This window comes from Pristiophorus japonicus, chromosome 9 (genome assembly GCF_044704955.1).
Source record: "Pristiophorus japonicus isolate sPriJap1 chromosome 9, sPriJap1.hap1, whole genome shotgun sequence".
In the NCBI taxonomy this organism is placed as follows: domain Eukaryota; kingdom Metazoa; phylum Chordata; class Chondrichthyes; family Pristiophoridae; genus Pristiophorus; species Pristiophorus japonicus.
The window spans coordinates 212,792,534-212,810,524 of NC_091985.1; the positions used below are offsets into that span (position 1 = coordinate 212,792,534).

At 52.7% G+C, this 17,991-nt stretch overlaps 1 protein-coding gene and 1 pseudogene across 1 annotated transcript; one reads left to right on the plus strand and one right to left on the minus strand.

Moving 5' to 3' along the window:
• LOC139274113 (zinc finger protein 721-like) overlaps positions 1–17,991 on the plus strand; it is a 367,939-nt pseudogene that overhangs the window by 30,287 nt on the left and 319,661 nt on the right.
• On the minus strand, positions 628–14,792 carry LOC139273657 (zinc finger protein 239-like). The gene is made up of 2 exons (XM_070890696.1): positions 14,605–14,792; positions 628–1,609 (listed from the first exon to the last, which is right to left on the minus strand). The coding sequence occupies exon 2, from the start codon at positions 1,244–1,246 to the stop codon at positions 908–910; it is 339 nt and encodes a 112-aa protein (XP_070746797.1). The 5' UTR covers positions 1,247–1,609; positions 14,605–14,792; the 3' UTR covers positions 628–907.

Consider the following 17,991-nt stretch of genomic DNA (forward strand, 5'->3'; position numbering starts at 1 on the left):
ATGAACATGTATCATGCATTCATTTTGTGTAATTAATACCTCCTTCACTCCCTCCAAAACCTCGGCTAAAATCAATGGCGACTTATCTGCGCCGATTTTGTTACATGCGCTGATTTGTTCGATGTCCAGAAGGTTTTTCAGCATGGTCCACTACACCATCTTAAAAGAAAAATAGTACTTGGCCAAACTCGCTTAAATGGCAAGAAATGGCACAGCAGACCGGTTACGCCCCCAGTGACGTCAAAAAATCATACCATAAAAAAAAATCGTACCCAAGTGGTTTACGATGTTACGATGTCGCAGAAACTTTCGGGAAACTTAAAGATTTTAGTTTGCTCAAAATAAAACAGCGGACGGCAAAAATACGGCGCAGAATAGTGGGGAAAATTGAGCCCCAATTTCTGACCCCGAGCTGCCCCAGGGAGGGGGGCCGTGTGTGATGTCCCTGTGGGGTGCAGTATGTTCAGTGACTGACCCTAAGTTGCCCTCATTCCTCCTGCTCTAGGGGGCAGTCACTCTCCGCACAGTCGGAGTTAGTTGGAGGGACAGCATCATCTACTGGACACCGGCGGTATTTCAAGGCACATCTTGTCGGGCTCCATCCCAGAGAAATTCAAAACCAACCTGCAGATTCAATTCATTTTATTATCAATGGTTCAAGAACATTTAGCTCCATTTGTTGCAGCTTTCAGTATTTGAAGAAAGCTGTTTAAACTGTGAAGTATGGATGCAAACACAATCAACATTATTTTTATCTGACCCTTTTCCCGTTGATTAATTGGTCCAATATCCAGAATATTAAACTCCAGCCCAGTTATAGGGGGAATCAATATCAGCAGAAAGAAACCCCAACTGTCAGAATGGACATGATTCAGTCTGGAGTAACAGTAGTATCCAATCTTTCCAGTCACTTGTGAATTCGCTCGTGTACCAGCAGGTTGGATGAGGTAGTGAATCCCTTCCCACACCCACAGCAGGTGAATGGCCTCTCCCCAGTGTGAACTCGCTGGTGAATCAGCTGGTTGGATGAACAAGTGAATCCCTCCCCACACTTGGAGCAGGTGAACGGCCTCTCCCCGGTGTGAATTCGCTGGTGTGTCAACAGGTTGCATTTCAAAGTGAATCCCTTCCCACACACTGAGCAGGTGAATGGCCTCTCCCAGGCGTGACTGCGTCGATGAACTTCCAGATCAGACGAGTAATTGAATCTCTTCCCACAGTCCCCACATTTCCACGGTTTCTCCATGGTGCAGGTGTCCTTGTGTCTCTCCAGGTTGGACGATCAGTTGAAGCCTCGTCCACACACAGAACACATGTACGGTTTCTCCCCACTGTGAATGGTGCGATGTTTTTTCTGGCTGTATAACTGGTTAAAGCTCTTTCCACAGGCAGTGCACTGGAACACTCTCACTTGGGTGTGTGTGTCTTGGTGCTTTACCAGTCACACTGATGTTTGAAATCTGTTCCCACAGACAGAATAGGCAAACATTTCTCCTTCCACATTCAAAGGCCGATGATATTCAGATCCTGATGAATCAAATGACTCTGTCAGGTCTTGACGTGATGTTTGGTTTGAGTTTCCCGTCTGCAAATCTCACCTTCTAATACGCTGAAAAAGGAGTTTACAAAAACCATTACTGCAAGTACAAGACAGAAATTCAGAACAGACAATTCTAGATTCTATGGAACATTCTTTCCTCTCTTGTTCCTCCAGAGCTGTAAATTCCCGTCCCATACACTCTCCGTACTCCCTGTCCTGAAATTCGAACACATCGCAGGTCTGAAGACAGCGTGTCCTCCGCTCCCAGTTTTCACCACCAACTGTGGCTGGGTTCAGTTCTACACTCACTGGTTCCCCTCCCTCTCCTCTCCTCTCCTCTCCTGAAGGTGCTGACTCTGCCTGAGTTCAGTTCTACACTCACTGGTTCCCCTCCCTCTCCTCCCCTGAAGGTGCTGACTCTGCCTGAGTTCAGTTCTACACTCACTGGTTCCCCTCCCTCTCCTCCCCTGAAGGTGCTGACTCTGCCTGAGTTCAGTTCGATACTCACTGGGTCCACTCCCTCTCCTCCCCTGAAGGTGCTGACTCTGCCTGAGTTCAGTTCGACACTCACTGGGTCCCCTCCCTCTCCTCCCCTGAAGTCAGCATCTGAACGACCGGTCCACAAATATCATTGAATTACTGCCGATAAAAGGGAATTATTGATCTACATCTCTATTAATCTATATCTATATATCGGACCACAGCGAAGGGGGAATAGAAGGCATCCGCTGCTGATGGGGTGATTTGGAAATTAGATTTAAAGGGAGTGAGTGAGAGTGAGATTGAGCCGAGTGAGGTGGTGGCTGGTGTACAGCACGGCCGGAGAAAGGGAGATAAAGCCCCGAAGCTGCAAACGCCGGTAGTTCAAGTTATTATTCCAGGTTTGTGGCATACACCAATTGTTTAGGAAGCCTCCCCTTTCATCTGTCGGACCATTACTGCCCTCCGCTCCACCGGCCCACAACCACCTCTCCCGCTACAGAGAATCCACCCACAGCAACTCAAATCAGCATTTCAAAACTAAAATCCTAAAATCCGTTGTTCCTGCTTATTCCATGCTGTCTTGTAGCTAATTACATCTGGAGAGAGCAGAGTGGGAAGGCTGAGGGGATTTACAGTGATCAGGATCAAACTGTACTCAGAGCAAGTGTGTGTTGGTGTAAACAATAGTTCGTTGCCTACGGCAAGAGCTCCCCACTGGAGTGGAACTAAACTACAGAACCAGTGGGAACCTGTTCCACCTTCGTCATCTCCAGGCCAGGTCCAAGACCACCCCAACCTCTGTTGTGGACCATTTTCCATACATCTTATCAACAAGAGCAAACATCGACGATGAGATTCAACACCGTCTCCAGTGCACCAGTGCAGCCTTCGACTGCCTGTGGAAAAAAGCGTTTGAAGACCAGGCCCTCAAATCTGCCACCAAGCTCATGGTCTACAGGGCTATAGTAATACCCACCCTCTTGTATGGCTTAGAGACATGGACCATGTACAGTAGACACCTCAAGTTGCTGGAGAAATACCACCAACGATGTCTCCACAAGATCCTACAAATCCCCTGGGAGGACAGACGCACCAATACGTCCTCGACCAGGCCAACATCCCCAACATTGAAGCACTGACCACACTCGATCAGCTTTGTTGGGCAGACCACATTGTCCGCATGCCAGACACGAGACTCCCAAAGCAAGCGCTCTACTTGGAACTCCTTCACGGCAAACAAGCAAAAAGGTGGGCAGAGGAAACGTAACAAGGACACCTTCAAAGCCTCCTTGATAAAGTGCAACAACCCCACTGACACCTGGGAGTCCCTGGCCAAAGACTGCACTAAGTGGACGAATTGCATTCGGGAGGGCGCTGAGCACCTCAAGTCTCATTGCAGAGAGCATGCCAAAATCAAGCGCAGGCAGCGGAAAGAGCATGCGGCAAACCTGTCCCATCCACTCTTTCCCACAACGACTATCTGTCCCATCTGTGACAGGGACTATGGTTCGCGTATGGACTGTTCAGCCACCTAAAGACTCATTTTAAGCATGGAAGCAAGTCTTCCTTGATTCCGAGGGATTGCCTATGATGAAACAATAAAGTGAGCAGAAAAGGACCTGTTTAATGGGACAACACTTGAAACTGAAACTATATAGAAATTATATCGGAGTTGAAACTGTCACAGGACAGGAGTGTGGAGAGCTCCAGTTCATACAATCATAGGACAGAGAGAGGAGAGCACCAGTTCATACAATCACAGGACAGAAAGTGGAGAGCTCCAGTTCATACAATCACAGGACAGAGAGTGGAGAGCACCAGTTCATACAATCACAGGACAGAGAGTGGAGAGCACCAGTTCATACAATCACAGGACAGAGAGTGGAGAGCACCAGTTCATACAATCACAGGACAGAGAGTGGAGAGCATCAGTTCATACAATCACAGGACAGAGAGTGGAGAGCACCAGTTCATACAATCACAGGACAGAGAGTGGAGAGCACCAGTTCATACAATCACAGGACAGAGAGTGGAGAGCATCAGTTCATACAATCACAGGACAGAGAGTGGAGAGCTCCAGTTCATACAATCACAGGACAGAGAGTGGAGAGCTCTAGTTCATAAGAACATAAGAATTAGGAACAGGAGTAGGCCATCTAGCCCCTCAAACCTGCTCCGCCATTCAATAAGTTCATGGCTGATCTGGTCGTGGACTCAGCTCCACTTACCCGCCCTCTCCCCTTAACCCTTAATTCCCTTATTGGTTAAAAATCTATCTATCTTTGACTTGAAAACATTCAATGAGCTAGCCTCAACTGCTTCCTTGGGCAGAGAATTCCACAGATTCACAACCCTCTGGGAGAAGTAATTCTTTCTCAACTCGGTTTTAAATTGGCTCCTCCGTATTTTGAGGCTGTGCCCCCGAGTTCTAGTCTCCCCGACCAGTGGAAACAACCTCTCTGCCTCTATCTTGTCTATCCCTTTCATGATTTTAAATGTTTCTATAAGATCACCCCTCATCCTTCTGAACTCCAACAAGTAAAGACCCAGTCTACTCAATCTATTATCATAAGGTAACCCCCTCATTTCTGGAATCAGCCTAGTGAATCGTCTCTGTACCCTTTCCAAAGCTAGTATATCCTTCCTTAAGTAAGGTGACTAAAACTGCACGCAGTACTCCAGGTGCGGCCTTACCAATACCTTATACAGTTGCAGCAAGACCTCTCTGCTTTTGTACTCCATCCCTCTCGCAATGAAGACCAACATTCCATTCGCCTTCCTGATTACCTGCTGCACCTGCAAACTAACCTTTTGGGATTCATGCACCAATGGTGCATCATCACGCCTGGCAACCAAATTTTAATTTGATTTTACGTTTTAAAGTTTAATTTGTTTTAATTGCCGGTGCTTTTAGTGTCCCCCTCTCCTTTTATAGGGGGCACTGGAAAAAGGAAAAAATTTGATTTTAGTGCCCAAAAGAAAAAAAAAGAAAAAACAAAAAAAACAAAAAAGAAAAAAAGGGCCTTGTAAATGTCTGGTGTGTCATCCAGGTCGGGTGGCACGGATAAATGTTTTATGTTTTGCAGGTAGACTCTAAAAGAGTTTCATGCACCAATGGTGGAGCAGTGGAGGCGTGACCTAATCAGTAGGAGCTGAGCTGCAGTGAGAGAAGGAGCTACCAACTTTAGCTCCTGTTTGGAAGGCCTTGAGAGCCCTGAGACCAGCCCAGGAAGAGGAGGAAAGGGCTGGCTTGCTACCCATTCAACATCCGGAGGGAGAGGAGGAGCACAGAAAAAATTTAACATTTATTACAACTACAGAGAGTTGGAGAGAGGGGGAAAGAACAACCTGAAGAAACACCATCCAGTGTGGAAGGAGGGAGAGTCATTTCTACATCTTCGACAGGTGGGTGTGTTTTGGTGCATTCCCCAATAGACTTTGTTGTATTGGTGGGGGGAGGAAAGAAGACCACTGAGGGCCGGAACATCGCGGGGGGTGTGTGTGTGTGTGGAAGTGTGTGTGGGGGCCTTGCTTACAACTAGGCCCCACACACAATTGAACCCCCCCCCCCATTGCCTAGCCTGGGATAGCTGGAGCTACCAGGCTGAAGATTTCTTTAAATCACCTATTAAACATCGTTAGGAGTGTGTGCCTGGTGGCTCTAGCTGCCCCAGGTGAAGACATCTTCTCCCCCCACCCGAAGACCAACCCAAAGACTGTGCTTGTGTGTTTTTGCCATCTGGGGAGTGCACCCCAAGAAAAACACCCACCCATCGCTGTGAGGGGAGACCTGCCCTCGCAGCTTCCCTCTTTCCCGCACCCCCTTGCTCAATCTCTCTGCTCTCTCTCTGAGAGCCCTTCCTCCTAATTTCAAAAAAAACAAACAAAAAGAAAAACAACTGAGCAGAGGGAGCAAGGCCCCTCCCCAATTGCCAACTAGGGGAGAGGTGTGCCTCGTTAAGAGCTCCTCTGCTCAGTCTTATCATACGAGGCCAATTAAGACCATTAAGGCCTGTAACTTTGGGGTGGGTGTAGCCCTTAAAGGGACCCCGTGATGGCGACCCCATCCACGCCCGTGGCAGGGCCAGCTAGGACTTATGCGCAGGCGGCATCCACATCCACGGTGCCTCCTGCGCCACCCGCTGCCCTGCCACCATTCAAACTAATAACTAAAAAACACGGGGTCAAGAACTACACTCACCCCACAATGAGCATTGAGGAGTGCGTGCGGGTGATGGCTGGGGTAGTCGGCCCCTCGGCCATTGTCGCAGCCTCCAAGATGTCTGGGAAGGCTGTGTTCTTCCTGGGGTCGGAGCGGGCGGTATCCCTGGCCCTTGAAAAGGGGCTCACGGTGGGCGGGACGTTCCTGCCGGTGGACCCTCTCGAGGCCACCGCGCAGAGGGTCATCATATCAAACGTCCCGCCCTTTGTTCCCGCTGAGCTCCTCCTCCCTCACCTACACCAACTGGGGGAGGTAAGGTCGGGGATCAACCCCATACCGCTCGGCCTCAGGGAGAACAGCCTGCGCCACGTGTTCTCCTTCCGCCGCCAGCTCTTTGTCCGGCTGGCGCGGGAGGAGACGACGGAGGGTTATTTTAATGTGGTGCACGAGGGGACTGCCTACCGCGTCTTTTGGACGTCGGATGGCGTGCGGTGCCATGCCTGCAGGGAGGTGGGGCACGTTCGCAAGATCTGCCCCGCCTCCAAGGCCGCCAAACCACCGAAGGCGGCCAAGGCTGGCGCCGCCGCCACCCCTACCCCTAGTTGCGTCTGCGTGCCGGGAGCCGTAGGTGCGCGGGCATCGCCGGGGGCCGATGCTTTCACGGCCTCTGGCGGGGGGGAGGGAGAGCGTCCGACCGGAAAGAAGGCGCGGAAGAAGGCAAAACATCCAGAGGCGGGTCCCCTCAGTGCGCCAGAAAATTTGACCACCGCGCTCAGCCCAACCCCGTCACCGGCGAGCGCGGGGTGCCCTGAGCCCGTGCCCGAGCCCTTGACCAATACCGCAGAGGGGCCCGGGCGCGGGCAAGAAAAGGAAAAGGGGGCGGGGCGGAGCGGGAGGCCTCGGCAGACATGGAGGTCTCCCTGCCTTCGCGCACCCCAAGGAACAAAAAGAGGCACCGCCCCAATGAGGCGGAGGGGGAACAACATCCCTCCGCGGAGGAGGCGGTGCCCGCCGCGTGTCCCGCGTCCCCCACCAGCGCCCCCAAATTGCGCTGCAGTCGCGAGGAATCTGTCTCCGGGGAGGGTGAGGCAGTCGAGGCTGCCCAGCCGCTGCCTCCTGGGGATGGCGTGGAAGATCTGCCTGTCGTGGGGGGCGTGGGGCCAGCAGAAGAATGCGTAGCCGCCGGGTCGAGCGTCCCGGGGACTGAGGCGGGCGGGGCCGAAAAGGCCGAACCTGAGCCCGCCCAGCCAATACCCAACTTCCACCGGGATTTGCTCGACTCGGTAGAAACTGAAAATATGATTAATACCACAGAACATCCACACGCTGGGCTGGGGGGTGGCGGCGGGGAGGGGGAAGAACAACAACCCTCGCCCCCTACTGTGGAGCTGGGGGAATTGGAGGACCTGGAACATTACTTTGACCAGGTCTCTCCCTGTTCCCCGGTTCCTGGGGCGGAGGGGGAACCCCTTCCGCTGTCGCTTCCCGACCCAGCACCAATTTTAAAAGAGCCCAGTGGGGACTCCTCTGCCGACGATCCTGGGGGTGGGATCGGGGCAAAGCCAGGGCCAGATGGAGCGGCCGGGCCGTTTGCCGTACCTCGTGCGGTCGACGGGCCGGCTGCTAGCGGCGACCTCCCGGAGGGGGACGGGGACTCGGTGGAGGACGCGGGTGAAGATCTCGAGTCCATCGCCAGTGAGGCGGTGGATCTGCTCGCGGCCGCCACAGAGACCCTCCTCATTCCCCTAGAGGAACTCTGGGACTTTTTGGTCCAGTGCCGGGGTCGCCACAACCGAACCCATCTAGCCCTGGAAAGATGGTCCGAGCCGCGGCTGCTCGTCGCGTCCCTTATCAAAGGCTCAAGGCCTTGAGCTGCGCCGGCTGAAAAAGTTCCTCGCTGGGCTGCTGAAGGAGTGGAGGTCAACAAACGACTCCACTCCTCCCCCACAATAGGTTAGGTAGAGGTTGCACTATGCTCTAGTCATGAAGATAACCAGAGCCAGCCTCAACATCAACGGCAGCAGAGAGGCAGGCCGTAGATTTAACAATTTTTCGCTCCTCCGGGAGGGGAAATATGCGGTGTGCTTCCTGCAAGAAACCCACACCGTTCCGGGAGACGAAGCCACGTGGCTCCCGGAATGGCAAGGAGAGGTCCGCATGAGCCACCTCACCGCCACTTCTAGTGGGGTGGCCATCTTGCTGGGCCCGCATTTTCAGCCGGAGATCTTGGGGTTCGAGGAGCCCGTGCCAGGCCGTTTGCTGCACCTAACGGTTCGCCTGGGGGACGTGCCGCTCCATCTCGTGAAAGTGTACGCCCCTCAGCCCGGCCCGCAGCAAACGCGCTTCTTCGAAGAAGTGTCCGCTCTTCTTGGCTCCGTCAACGTCGGCGACCGCATTGTCCTTGGGGGGGATTTTAACTGCACCCTCGAGGCGAGGGACCGCTCCGGTGCCCCGCAGTGCATGACGGCGATGGAGAAGTTGAGGGACCTGGTCGGGTCCTTCGACTTGGTGGACGTCTGGCGAAATCTCCACCCCGACTCCAGCGCCTTTACTTGGGTGAGGCCTCGAGTAGGATGGTCTAGAGTCGACCGCCTTTACGTGTCTCGGGCGTACGTTTCATGCGTCCCGGCGGCCTCCATGCGGCCCGGCGGCCTCCATGCGGCCGGTGCCGTGTTCGGACCACCACCTGGTGTGGGTGGAGCTCGCTTCGCTCCGCGCGAGGACGGGGTCCGCGTACTGGCACTTTAACAACCGGCTGCTGGAGGACGTGCGGTTCCAGGACTCGTTCCGTCGATTCTGGTCCGACTGGAGAAGGAAGCAGGGGGGCTTCCCCTCCTTGAGGCTATGGTGGGACGTGGGCAAGGCTCACGTCCGCGTCTTCTGTCAAGAGTATGCGAGGGGGTCGACAAGAGGCGGGCGGCCAGGGTCGGGCGCCTAGAAAAAGAGGTGCTCGACCTGGAATCCCGTCTCGGTCAAGTCGTCGAGCACTCGGCCCTGCGGACGGTGTACGAAGCGAAGAAGGCCGCGCTGAAGGACCTGCAGCTCGTCGGGTCCCGAGGCGCATTCGTGAGGTCGTGGATCCGGTTCCTGCGGGATCTGGACCGCGGCTCCCCCTTCTTCTACTCGCTGGAAAAAAGGCAGAGTGTCCGTAAGCAGCTCTTGACGCTGCTGGCCGACGACGGCTCTCTCGTCTCGGATCCGGAGGGCGTCAACAACAGGGCCCATGAATATTACGGGGCTCTGTTCTCTCCGGATCCGTCCAGCGAGGAAGTGCGTAGAGTTTTGTGGGAGGACCTGCCGAAGGTCAGCCCGGAGGGCGCCGAAAATCTGGAAGCTCCGCTAAGCATGGCGGAGCTGACCGGTGCCCTCGACCGGCTCTCGAGGGGAAAATCCCCAGGGCTGGACGGGCTGACCGTGGAGTTCCACAGGGCGTTCTGGGGGGGCGACTACGCGCGGGTCCTGGGGGAAAGTCTGGCGACCGGGGAGATGCCCCTCTCTTGGCGCAGGGCAGTCATTGTCCTGCTGCCTAAGAACGGCGATCTCCGCCTCCTTAAGAACTGACGCCCGGTCTCCCTCCTCAGGGCGATGTCTGCTCGTTTTGGTGCCGTGCTGGACCACATGATCCACCCCGACCAGTCCTACACGGTCACGGGCCGGACAATCCACGATAACATCCATCTGGTCCGGGACCTCATCCATTATTCCCAGGAGGCTGGTCTGTCGGTCGCCTTCCTATCCCTCGACCAAGAGAAGGCGTTCGACAGGGTGGATCACGATGATCTGCTCGGAACTCTGCGCGTTTTCGGGTTCGGGACGCACTTCGTCGCCCGGATCCGACTTTTGTACGCCGCCGCGGAGTGTCTGATTAAGGTTAACGGGTCCTTGACGGCGCCCCTTCGCTTCGGGAGAGGGGTGCGCCAGGGATGCCCCATGTCCGGCCAGTTATACGCCGTCTGCGTGGAGCCTTTCCTGCGCCTCCTGCGGACGAGGTTGACGGGACTGGCTCTGCAAGGGCCGGGCGTGGAGGTCGTCCTCTCGGCTTACGCCGATGACGTGCTCCTCGCGGTAGAGGATCCCGCTGACCTGTGGAGGATGCGTGAGTGCCAGGAGATTTACTCGGCCGCATCCTCCGCCAGAATCAACTGGGAAAAATGTTCCGGACTCCTGGTGGGTCAGTGGCGGGTGGACTCCCTGCCGGAGGAGCTCAGGCCTTTTGCCTGGAGCACGACCCATCTCCTCTATCTGGGAGTCTACCTTCGCCCCGACGAGGAAGCCTGGCCGGCGAACTGGCAGGAGCTGGAGGCCAAGGTCGCCGCTCGCCTAGGGCTGTCCTACAGGGGCCGAGCGCTCATCATAAACCAGCTGGTGGCCGCCATGTTGTGGTACCGGCTGGTCACTTTGACCCCTCCCCCTGCGTTTGTCGCCAAGATACAGAAGAAGCTGATGGACTTCTTCTGGAACAACAGGAAGCACTGGGTCTCTGCAGCGTTCTTGAGGCTCCCGCTTGGGGAGGGCGGTCAATCGTTGGTCTGCGTCAGCACCCAGCTCGCGACTTTCCATCTTCAGACCCTGCAGAGATACCTTTACGTCGAGCCCCCTCCTCGGTGGCGTGCTTTGGCGACGTATTTCTTCCGCCAGCAGCACGGCCTCAACTACGACACGCAGCTCCTGTTTGTGAATGTGGGGGGCGTCAGGACCACCCTCCGGGAGCTGCCTATCTTTTACAAGGAACTCATCAGGGTCTGGAACAAAGTCTCCACCAAGCGCAGCTCTCCGCCGGCTGGAGTGGCGGCTGTCCTGCAGGAGCCGCTGCTCGGGAATCCGTACCTCTACGACCGAGGTTTTATGTGGCGGTCGGACGAGAGGGCTGTGGCTGGTGAGGTGACAAGGGTCAGGGACCTGCTCGATGGCGGAGGAGCGGGCTGGATGGCGCCAGACACGCTGGCGCGGCGCCTAAATTCTGCCAACGTCCACCACGCGGCCGATGCCATCGAGTCGCTAAAAAGAGCTCTGGGCCCCGACTCCGTTAGGTGCATCGAGGAGGCTCAAGCACGTGGGGAAATCCCGTACGAACTGACCCCCGTCCGGACGGAATTCCTCATCGGCGCCAAACCCCGGAACCTCCCTCGGGGGCCGGCGCCTCACAACTTGAACCGCCTCGGGGAAATCCCCTCCGGGCCTTTCAGTTCCGCGCGGAGGGGTTTCCTGTACGGGCTGCTCCTGCACACTCTCAACTTTGCCATCCTCGCCTGCCGTCCGGACACGCCATGGCGTACCATCTTGTCGTCCGGAGGAGGCGGGTGTCCCCGATGGAGGGCACTCTACGCAGGGGTCCTCCCACTATTCATCGGGGACTTGGCCTGGAGGGTGGTGCACAGAGCAGTGCCGTGCAATAAATTTTTAAGCTGGTTCACGGACTCCCAGGCCGCCTGCAATTTCTGCGGTCTGGAGGAGTCCGTGTTCCATGTTTTTATTGAGTGCACGAGGTTGCAGCCCCTGTTCCACTATTTGAAGGGGCTGCTCCTGAAATTCTGGCTGCACTTCAGTCCCACTCTCCTGATCTTTGGGCACCATGTGCGGAGGGGAGCGGGTAGGTCCGAGGGCCTCCTCGTAGGACTGCTCCTGGGCACGGCCAAGGGTGCCATCAGCCGGTCCAGGCAGCGGGCGGTCGAGGGGGTCATTCAACCTGACTGCCTGCCTCTCTTCCGCTCTTACATCTGATCCAGGGTGTCCTTGGAGATGGAGCACGCGGTGTCCACCGGTATGCTCGCGGCCTTCCGCGAGAGGTGGGCACCGGAGGGACGGGAGTGCATCATCACGCCCGGCAACCAAATTTTAATTTGATTTTACGTTTTAAAGTTTAATTTGTTTTAATTGCCGGTGCTTTTAGTGTCCCCTTCCCTTTTATAGGGGGCACTGGGGAAAAAAGGTGATTTTAGTGCCCAAAAAAAAAACACAAAAAAACCCCAAAAAAACCAAAAAAAGAGGGCCTTGTAAATGTCTGGTGTGTCATCCAGGTCGGGTGGCACCGATTAATGTTTTTGTTTTGCAGATAAACTCCAAAAAGAGTTTCATGCACAAGGACCCCCAGGTCCCTCTGCACCACAGCATGTTGTAATTTCTCCCCATTTAAATAATATTCCCTTTTACTGTTTTTTTTCCCCCAAGGTGGGTGACCTCACACTTTCCGACATTGTATTCCATCTGCCAAACCTTCGCCCATTCGCTTAACCTATCCAAATCTCCTTGCAGTCTCTCTGAGTCCTCTACACAACCCGCTTTCCCACTAATCTTTGTGTCATCTGCAAATTTTGTTGCACTACACTCTGTCCCCTCTTCTAGGTCATCTATGTATATTGTAAACAGTTGTGGTCCCAGCACTGATCCCTGTGGCACACCACTGATTTCCAACCGGAAAAGGACCCATTTATCCCGACTCTCTGCTTTCTGTTAGCCAGCCAATTCTCTATCCATGCTAATACATTTCCTCTGACTCCACGTACCTTTATCTTCTGCAGTAACCTTTTGTGTGGCACCTTATCGAATGCCTTTTGGAAATCTAAATACACCACATCCATCAGTACACCTCTATCCACCATGCTCGTTATATCCTCAAAGAATTCCAGTAAGTTAGTTAAACATGATTTCCCTTTCATGAATCCATGCTGCGTCTGCTTGATTGCACTTTTCCTATCTCGATGTCCCGCTATTTCTTCCTTAATGATAGTTTCAAGCATTTTCCCCACTACAGATGTTAAACTAACTGGCCTATTGTTACCTGCCTTTTGCCTGCCCCCTTTTTTAAACAGAGGCGTTACATTAGCTGCTTTCCAGTCCGCTGGTACCTCCCCAGAGTCCATAGAATTTTGGTAGATTATAACGAATGCATCTGCTATAACTTCCGCCATCTCTTTTAATACCCTGGGATGCATTTCATCAGGACCAGGGGACTTGTCTACCTTCAGTCCCATTAGCCTGTCCAGCACTACCCCCCTAGTGATAGTGATTGTCTCAAGGTCCTCCCTTCCCACAATCCTATGGCCTGCAAATTTTGGCATGGTTTTTGTGTCTTCCACTGTGAAGACGGAAGCAAAATAATTGTTTAAGGTCTCAGCCATTTCCACATTTCCATTATTAAATCCCCCTTTTCATCTTCTAAGGGACCAACATTTACTTTAGTCGCTCTTTTCCGTTTTATGTATCTGTAAAAGCTTTTACTGTCTGTTTTTATGTTTTGCGCAAGTTTACCTTCGTAATCCATCTTCCCTTTCTTTATTGCTTTTTTAGTCATTCTTTGCTGTTGCTTAAAATTTTCCCAATCCTCTAGTTTCCCACTAACCTTGGCCACCTTATATGCATTGGTCTTTGATTTGATACTTTCCTTTATTTCCTTGGTTATCCACAGCTGGTTATCCCTTCTCTTGCCGCCCTTCTTTTTCACTGTTCATACAATCACAGGGCAGAGAGTGGAGCACCAGTTCATACAATCACAGGACAGAAGTTGGATCAATGGTCTTTGCAATGATTACTTCTCATTGTGCCTTTTGGTCTACCCGAAAATTGATTTACTGATTTAATGAGACAGCTAGAGACTGATTTAACTTTTCAATTATTCAAGTTCTGATTTTAAGTTTACTTATAATTAATCTATAAATTAATCAATTTTGTTTCAATATAATTGATCTTGATTATACTGATTGCACTATTGTAGAATCCCTATTCTAGTATTCCCTATTCACTCTGTAAACTGAGTTTCTCCCAAGTCTATTTGCTGCCGCTTCGGACCCGAGCCATTCCCTTCGATTTCCACATCCTTCTCCCGCTTTTTCTTTTCTCTCTATCCCTCCCTGACCATCTGTCCTGTTGCATGCCACATATTTGACCCTGAAATGAGCTTCAGGCCACATATCCGCGAAATATCTAAAACCATCTATATCCACCTCCGTAACATTGCCCGTCTCTGCCCCTGCCTCAGCTCATCTGCTGCTGAAACCCTCATCCGTGCCTTTGTTACCTCTACTCCAATTCACTCCTGGTCGGTCTCCCACATTCCTCACTACGTAAACTTGAAGTCATCCAAATCTCAGCAGCCCATATACTAACTCGCACCAAGTCTCCGATCACTCATCACCCCTGTGCTCGCTGACCTACATTGACTCCCGGTTAAGCAACGCCTTGATTTCAAAATTCTCATCCTTGTTTACAAATCACTCCATGGCCTCGCCCCTCCCGATCTCTGGAATCTGTTGCAGCCCACAAGATGTCTGCACTCCTCAAATTCTGCCCTTTTGACCATCCCTGATTATAATCGCTCCACCATCGGTGTCCGGCCCTTCAGCTGCCTGGGCCCCGAGCTCTGGAACTCCCTCCCTAAACCTCTCCGCCTCTTTCCTACTTTCAGACCCTCCTTAAAACCTACCTCTTTGACCCAGCTTTTGGTCATCTGCCGCAATTTCTGCTTCTGTGGCTCGGTGTTAAATGTATGTGTTGTATTCTGTAACACTGCTGTGAAGCGCCTTCGGACGTTTTACTCCGTTAAAGACGCTCTATAAAGAAAAGTTATTATTAACACTGCAGGAGTGTGGGATTGAGTGAACTGGGAGTCTGGCGCAGGCGCACTGCGAATGGTCCCGCCCCTCAGCCACCTGCGACGTCACAGGCGAAGTGGGCGGGGCTATGGCGTCCCCCGCCCGGCGGGTGGTGAGGCGGTTGAACAGTTTTCAAATCAGGAGCCACGTGACCACCGAGCTGCCCAGTGCTCCATCAACACTGTGGGCGGGGCTCTGTGACGCTAACGGCTCTTCTTGGTGGGAGCGGCTGGTAATCTGCTTCATGCAACCAATAGACGGCCGGGAATTCGCTGAAGGTCATTAATTTATGCAGGAACGCACTCGGTGGCCGCAGTGCGCATGCTCGGTGCCGCCCTCCCCACCTCCAGTCCCCGGATGACGCGCAGTTTGCTGCAACCAGCGGTTGGACAATGTGGGGAACCGGGGGCCGCAGGGAACCAGACTGATGGCGCTCGGGGGCGGCGGGCGGGCGGGAAGGGTGCGGTGAGTCTGTGAGGGAAAACACCGAACACAGCCCTGCAGCTCAGGGTTTGGGGACATGCGGGAGATAGACTGAAACTTCCAGTGAGCTCAGACAGTGTGTAACCCGGGGGGCCCAGTGAGATCAGACAGTGTGTAACCCGGGGGTCCAGTGAGATCAGACAGTGTGCAACCCGGGGGCCCAGTGAGATCAGACAGTGTGTAACCCGGGGGCCCAGTGAGATCAGACAGTGTGTAACCCGGGGGCCCGGTGAGATCAGACAGTGTGTAACCCGGGGGCCCGGTGAGATCAGACCGTGTGTAACCCGGGGGCCCAGTGAGATCAGACAGTGTGTAACCCGGGGACCCAGTGAGATCAGACACTGTGTAACCCGGGGGCCCAGTGAGATCAGTCAGTGTGTGACCCGGGGGCCCAGTGAGATCAGACAGCGTGTAACCCGGGGGCCCAGTGAGATCAGACAGTGTGTAACCCGGGAGCCCAGTGAGATCAGACAGTGTGTAACCCGGGGGCCGGTGAGCTCAGACAGCGTGTAACCCGGGGACCCAGTGAGATCAGACAGTGTGTAACCCGGGGAGAATTCTGGTGATTTTCTATAAGTCCAGATGGGCAGGACAGAGATCTGAGGAAAAGGATAAAATGAAACAGAAATATTGGACATATACTTTTCTGAAATGCTGGAAAAACACCTTACACTACATTCCACTTGACAACATTAATATTCTTCTAATTTTCTGCCCTGTCATAATTAGATCCCGGTGAATGGCGGAGTGATTGAGAAAGTTCCACAGCTGGAAGGAAACAGGGATTGTGGACTGAGGAACAACAGCAGGTGAACCAGCACAGGATTGTGAGGGCACCAGCCAGGGAGCCCTTTCCAATTGAAAGTGCTTCAATAGATCGACTGGGGAGAAAGGTAAGAGAAAGTGCCATTTACTCAGATACACACCGGTCCTGTAGACAGTACACACAGGTTACAAGGTAAGACAGGAAATGAGACTGGGAGAGACTGACCACCGAGCACAATTATCCAGCATGAGGCCATGCAATGGGATGTGAAGTGAGATCACTTTCTGTCTCTGAACACAGTCACAGTGAATCTTGTGTGTGTTTTAGAGTAAAGGGCTTTGATCTAAGAGGTGACTCCAGTTTGAGGCAGAGCCCAGCAGATGGACCGGTCTCTGTACATTAGGTGGGACTGAACTCACACCGACACCATCAGATCTCAATGTTCAAATATTTCCCATCTGGTGAGAAAGCCATTGGAAAGATTGAACTGGAAGCATCAGAGTCAATTCACTGATCACGATGCACAAACCAATCTGAAATACCAGCACGGCCTATTACTGACAGAATCAATTATACATTCGTGAACATTTAGAATTATAAGAAAATATATTGATAACTACTAATTTTGAAGCATTGATCACTAGAGATATGTAGTATTCTAATATACTGAAACACAGATATGGAGAGTTGCAATTTATTGATTGGCGTCGTACTTGACCCCGAGATGAGCTTCCGAACCCATATTCCCTCAATCACCAAGCATGCTTACTTCCAGCTCCATAACATCGCCGGTCTCTACCCCTTCCTCAGTTCATCTGCTCAAACCGTCATCCATGCCTCTGATCGGCCTCACACCTCGCACTCTCCATAAACTTAAGCTTAACTTAGGGGGCATAGTTTTAAGGTGGTTGGTGGAAGGCTTAGAGGGGATTTGAGGGGGGGTTTCTTTACGCAGGGGGTTGTGGGGATCTGGAACTCACTACCTGGAAGAGTGGTGGATGCAGAAACCCTCACCACTTTTAAGCGATGGTTGGATGGGATTACGGACCTAGAGCTGGTAATTGGGATTATACTGGATGACCTTTTGTTGGACTGCGCAGATATAATGGTAAGTACTGCAGGGAATCTAGTACGGCCAGGGTGATCTGGATTTGTTTCGATCGCCTGGAAGCGTCGGAGAGGAATTTTCCCAGATTTTTTCCCCTAAATTGGCCTGGGTTTTTATCTGGTTTTTGCCTCTCCCAGGAGATCACATGGCTCCAGTTTGGGGTGGACAGTAGAATGTTTTGTTGCAAGGGGTGTCGCAGTTGTGTGGGGCGGACTGGTTGGGCTGGGTGCTCTTTATCTTTCCGCCAATGTTCATTGTTCATAGGTTTATACGTCACCTTCAGGGCTGCTGACTGAGAACCGTGCCGCTCTTTGTTTGCCGGCGCGGACACGATAGGCCGAAATGGTCTCCTTCTGCACTGTAAATTTCTATGTTTCTAAAACACTCCTAACCGCATCCTTACTCAAGAACACAATGAGTAGCAGCAGGATTAGCCATACGGACCCTCCCGTCTGCTCCTCCATTCAGTAAGATCTCTATTGGATAGAGAGTTTTAAAGATTCACAATTCTCTGAGTGAAGAAATATCTCCTCATCTCAGTCTTAAATGGCCGATCTCTTATCCTAATACTAGAACCCCTAGTTCGAGACTATCCGGCCCTTGTCCATTCTTCTAAGATTTTTATATGTTTCAATGATATCACCTTCCATTCTTCTCAACTCCAGAGAATTTAGGCGTATTCTACTCAATCTGTCCTCAGCCCTCTCATCCCAACTTGTACCAATTTCCGTTCACCCATCACCTCTGAGCTCGCTGAACGACATTGGTTCCTGGTCCATCAATGCCTTGATTTCAAAATGCTCATCCTTGTTTTGAAATCCGTCCAGGACCTTGCTCCTCCCTATTGCTGTAACCTCCTCC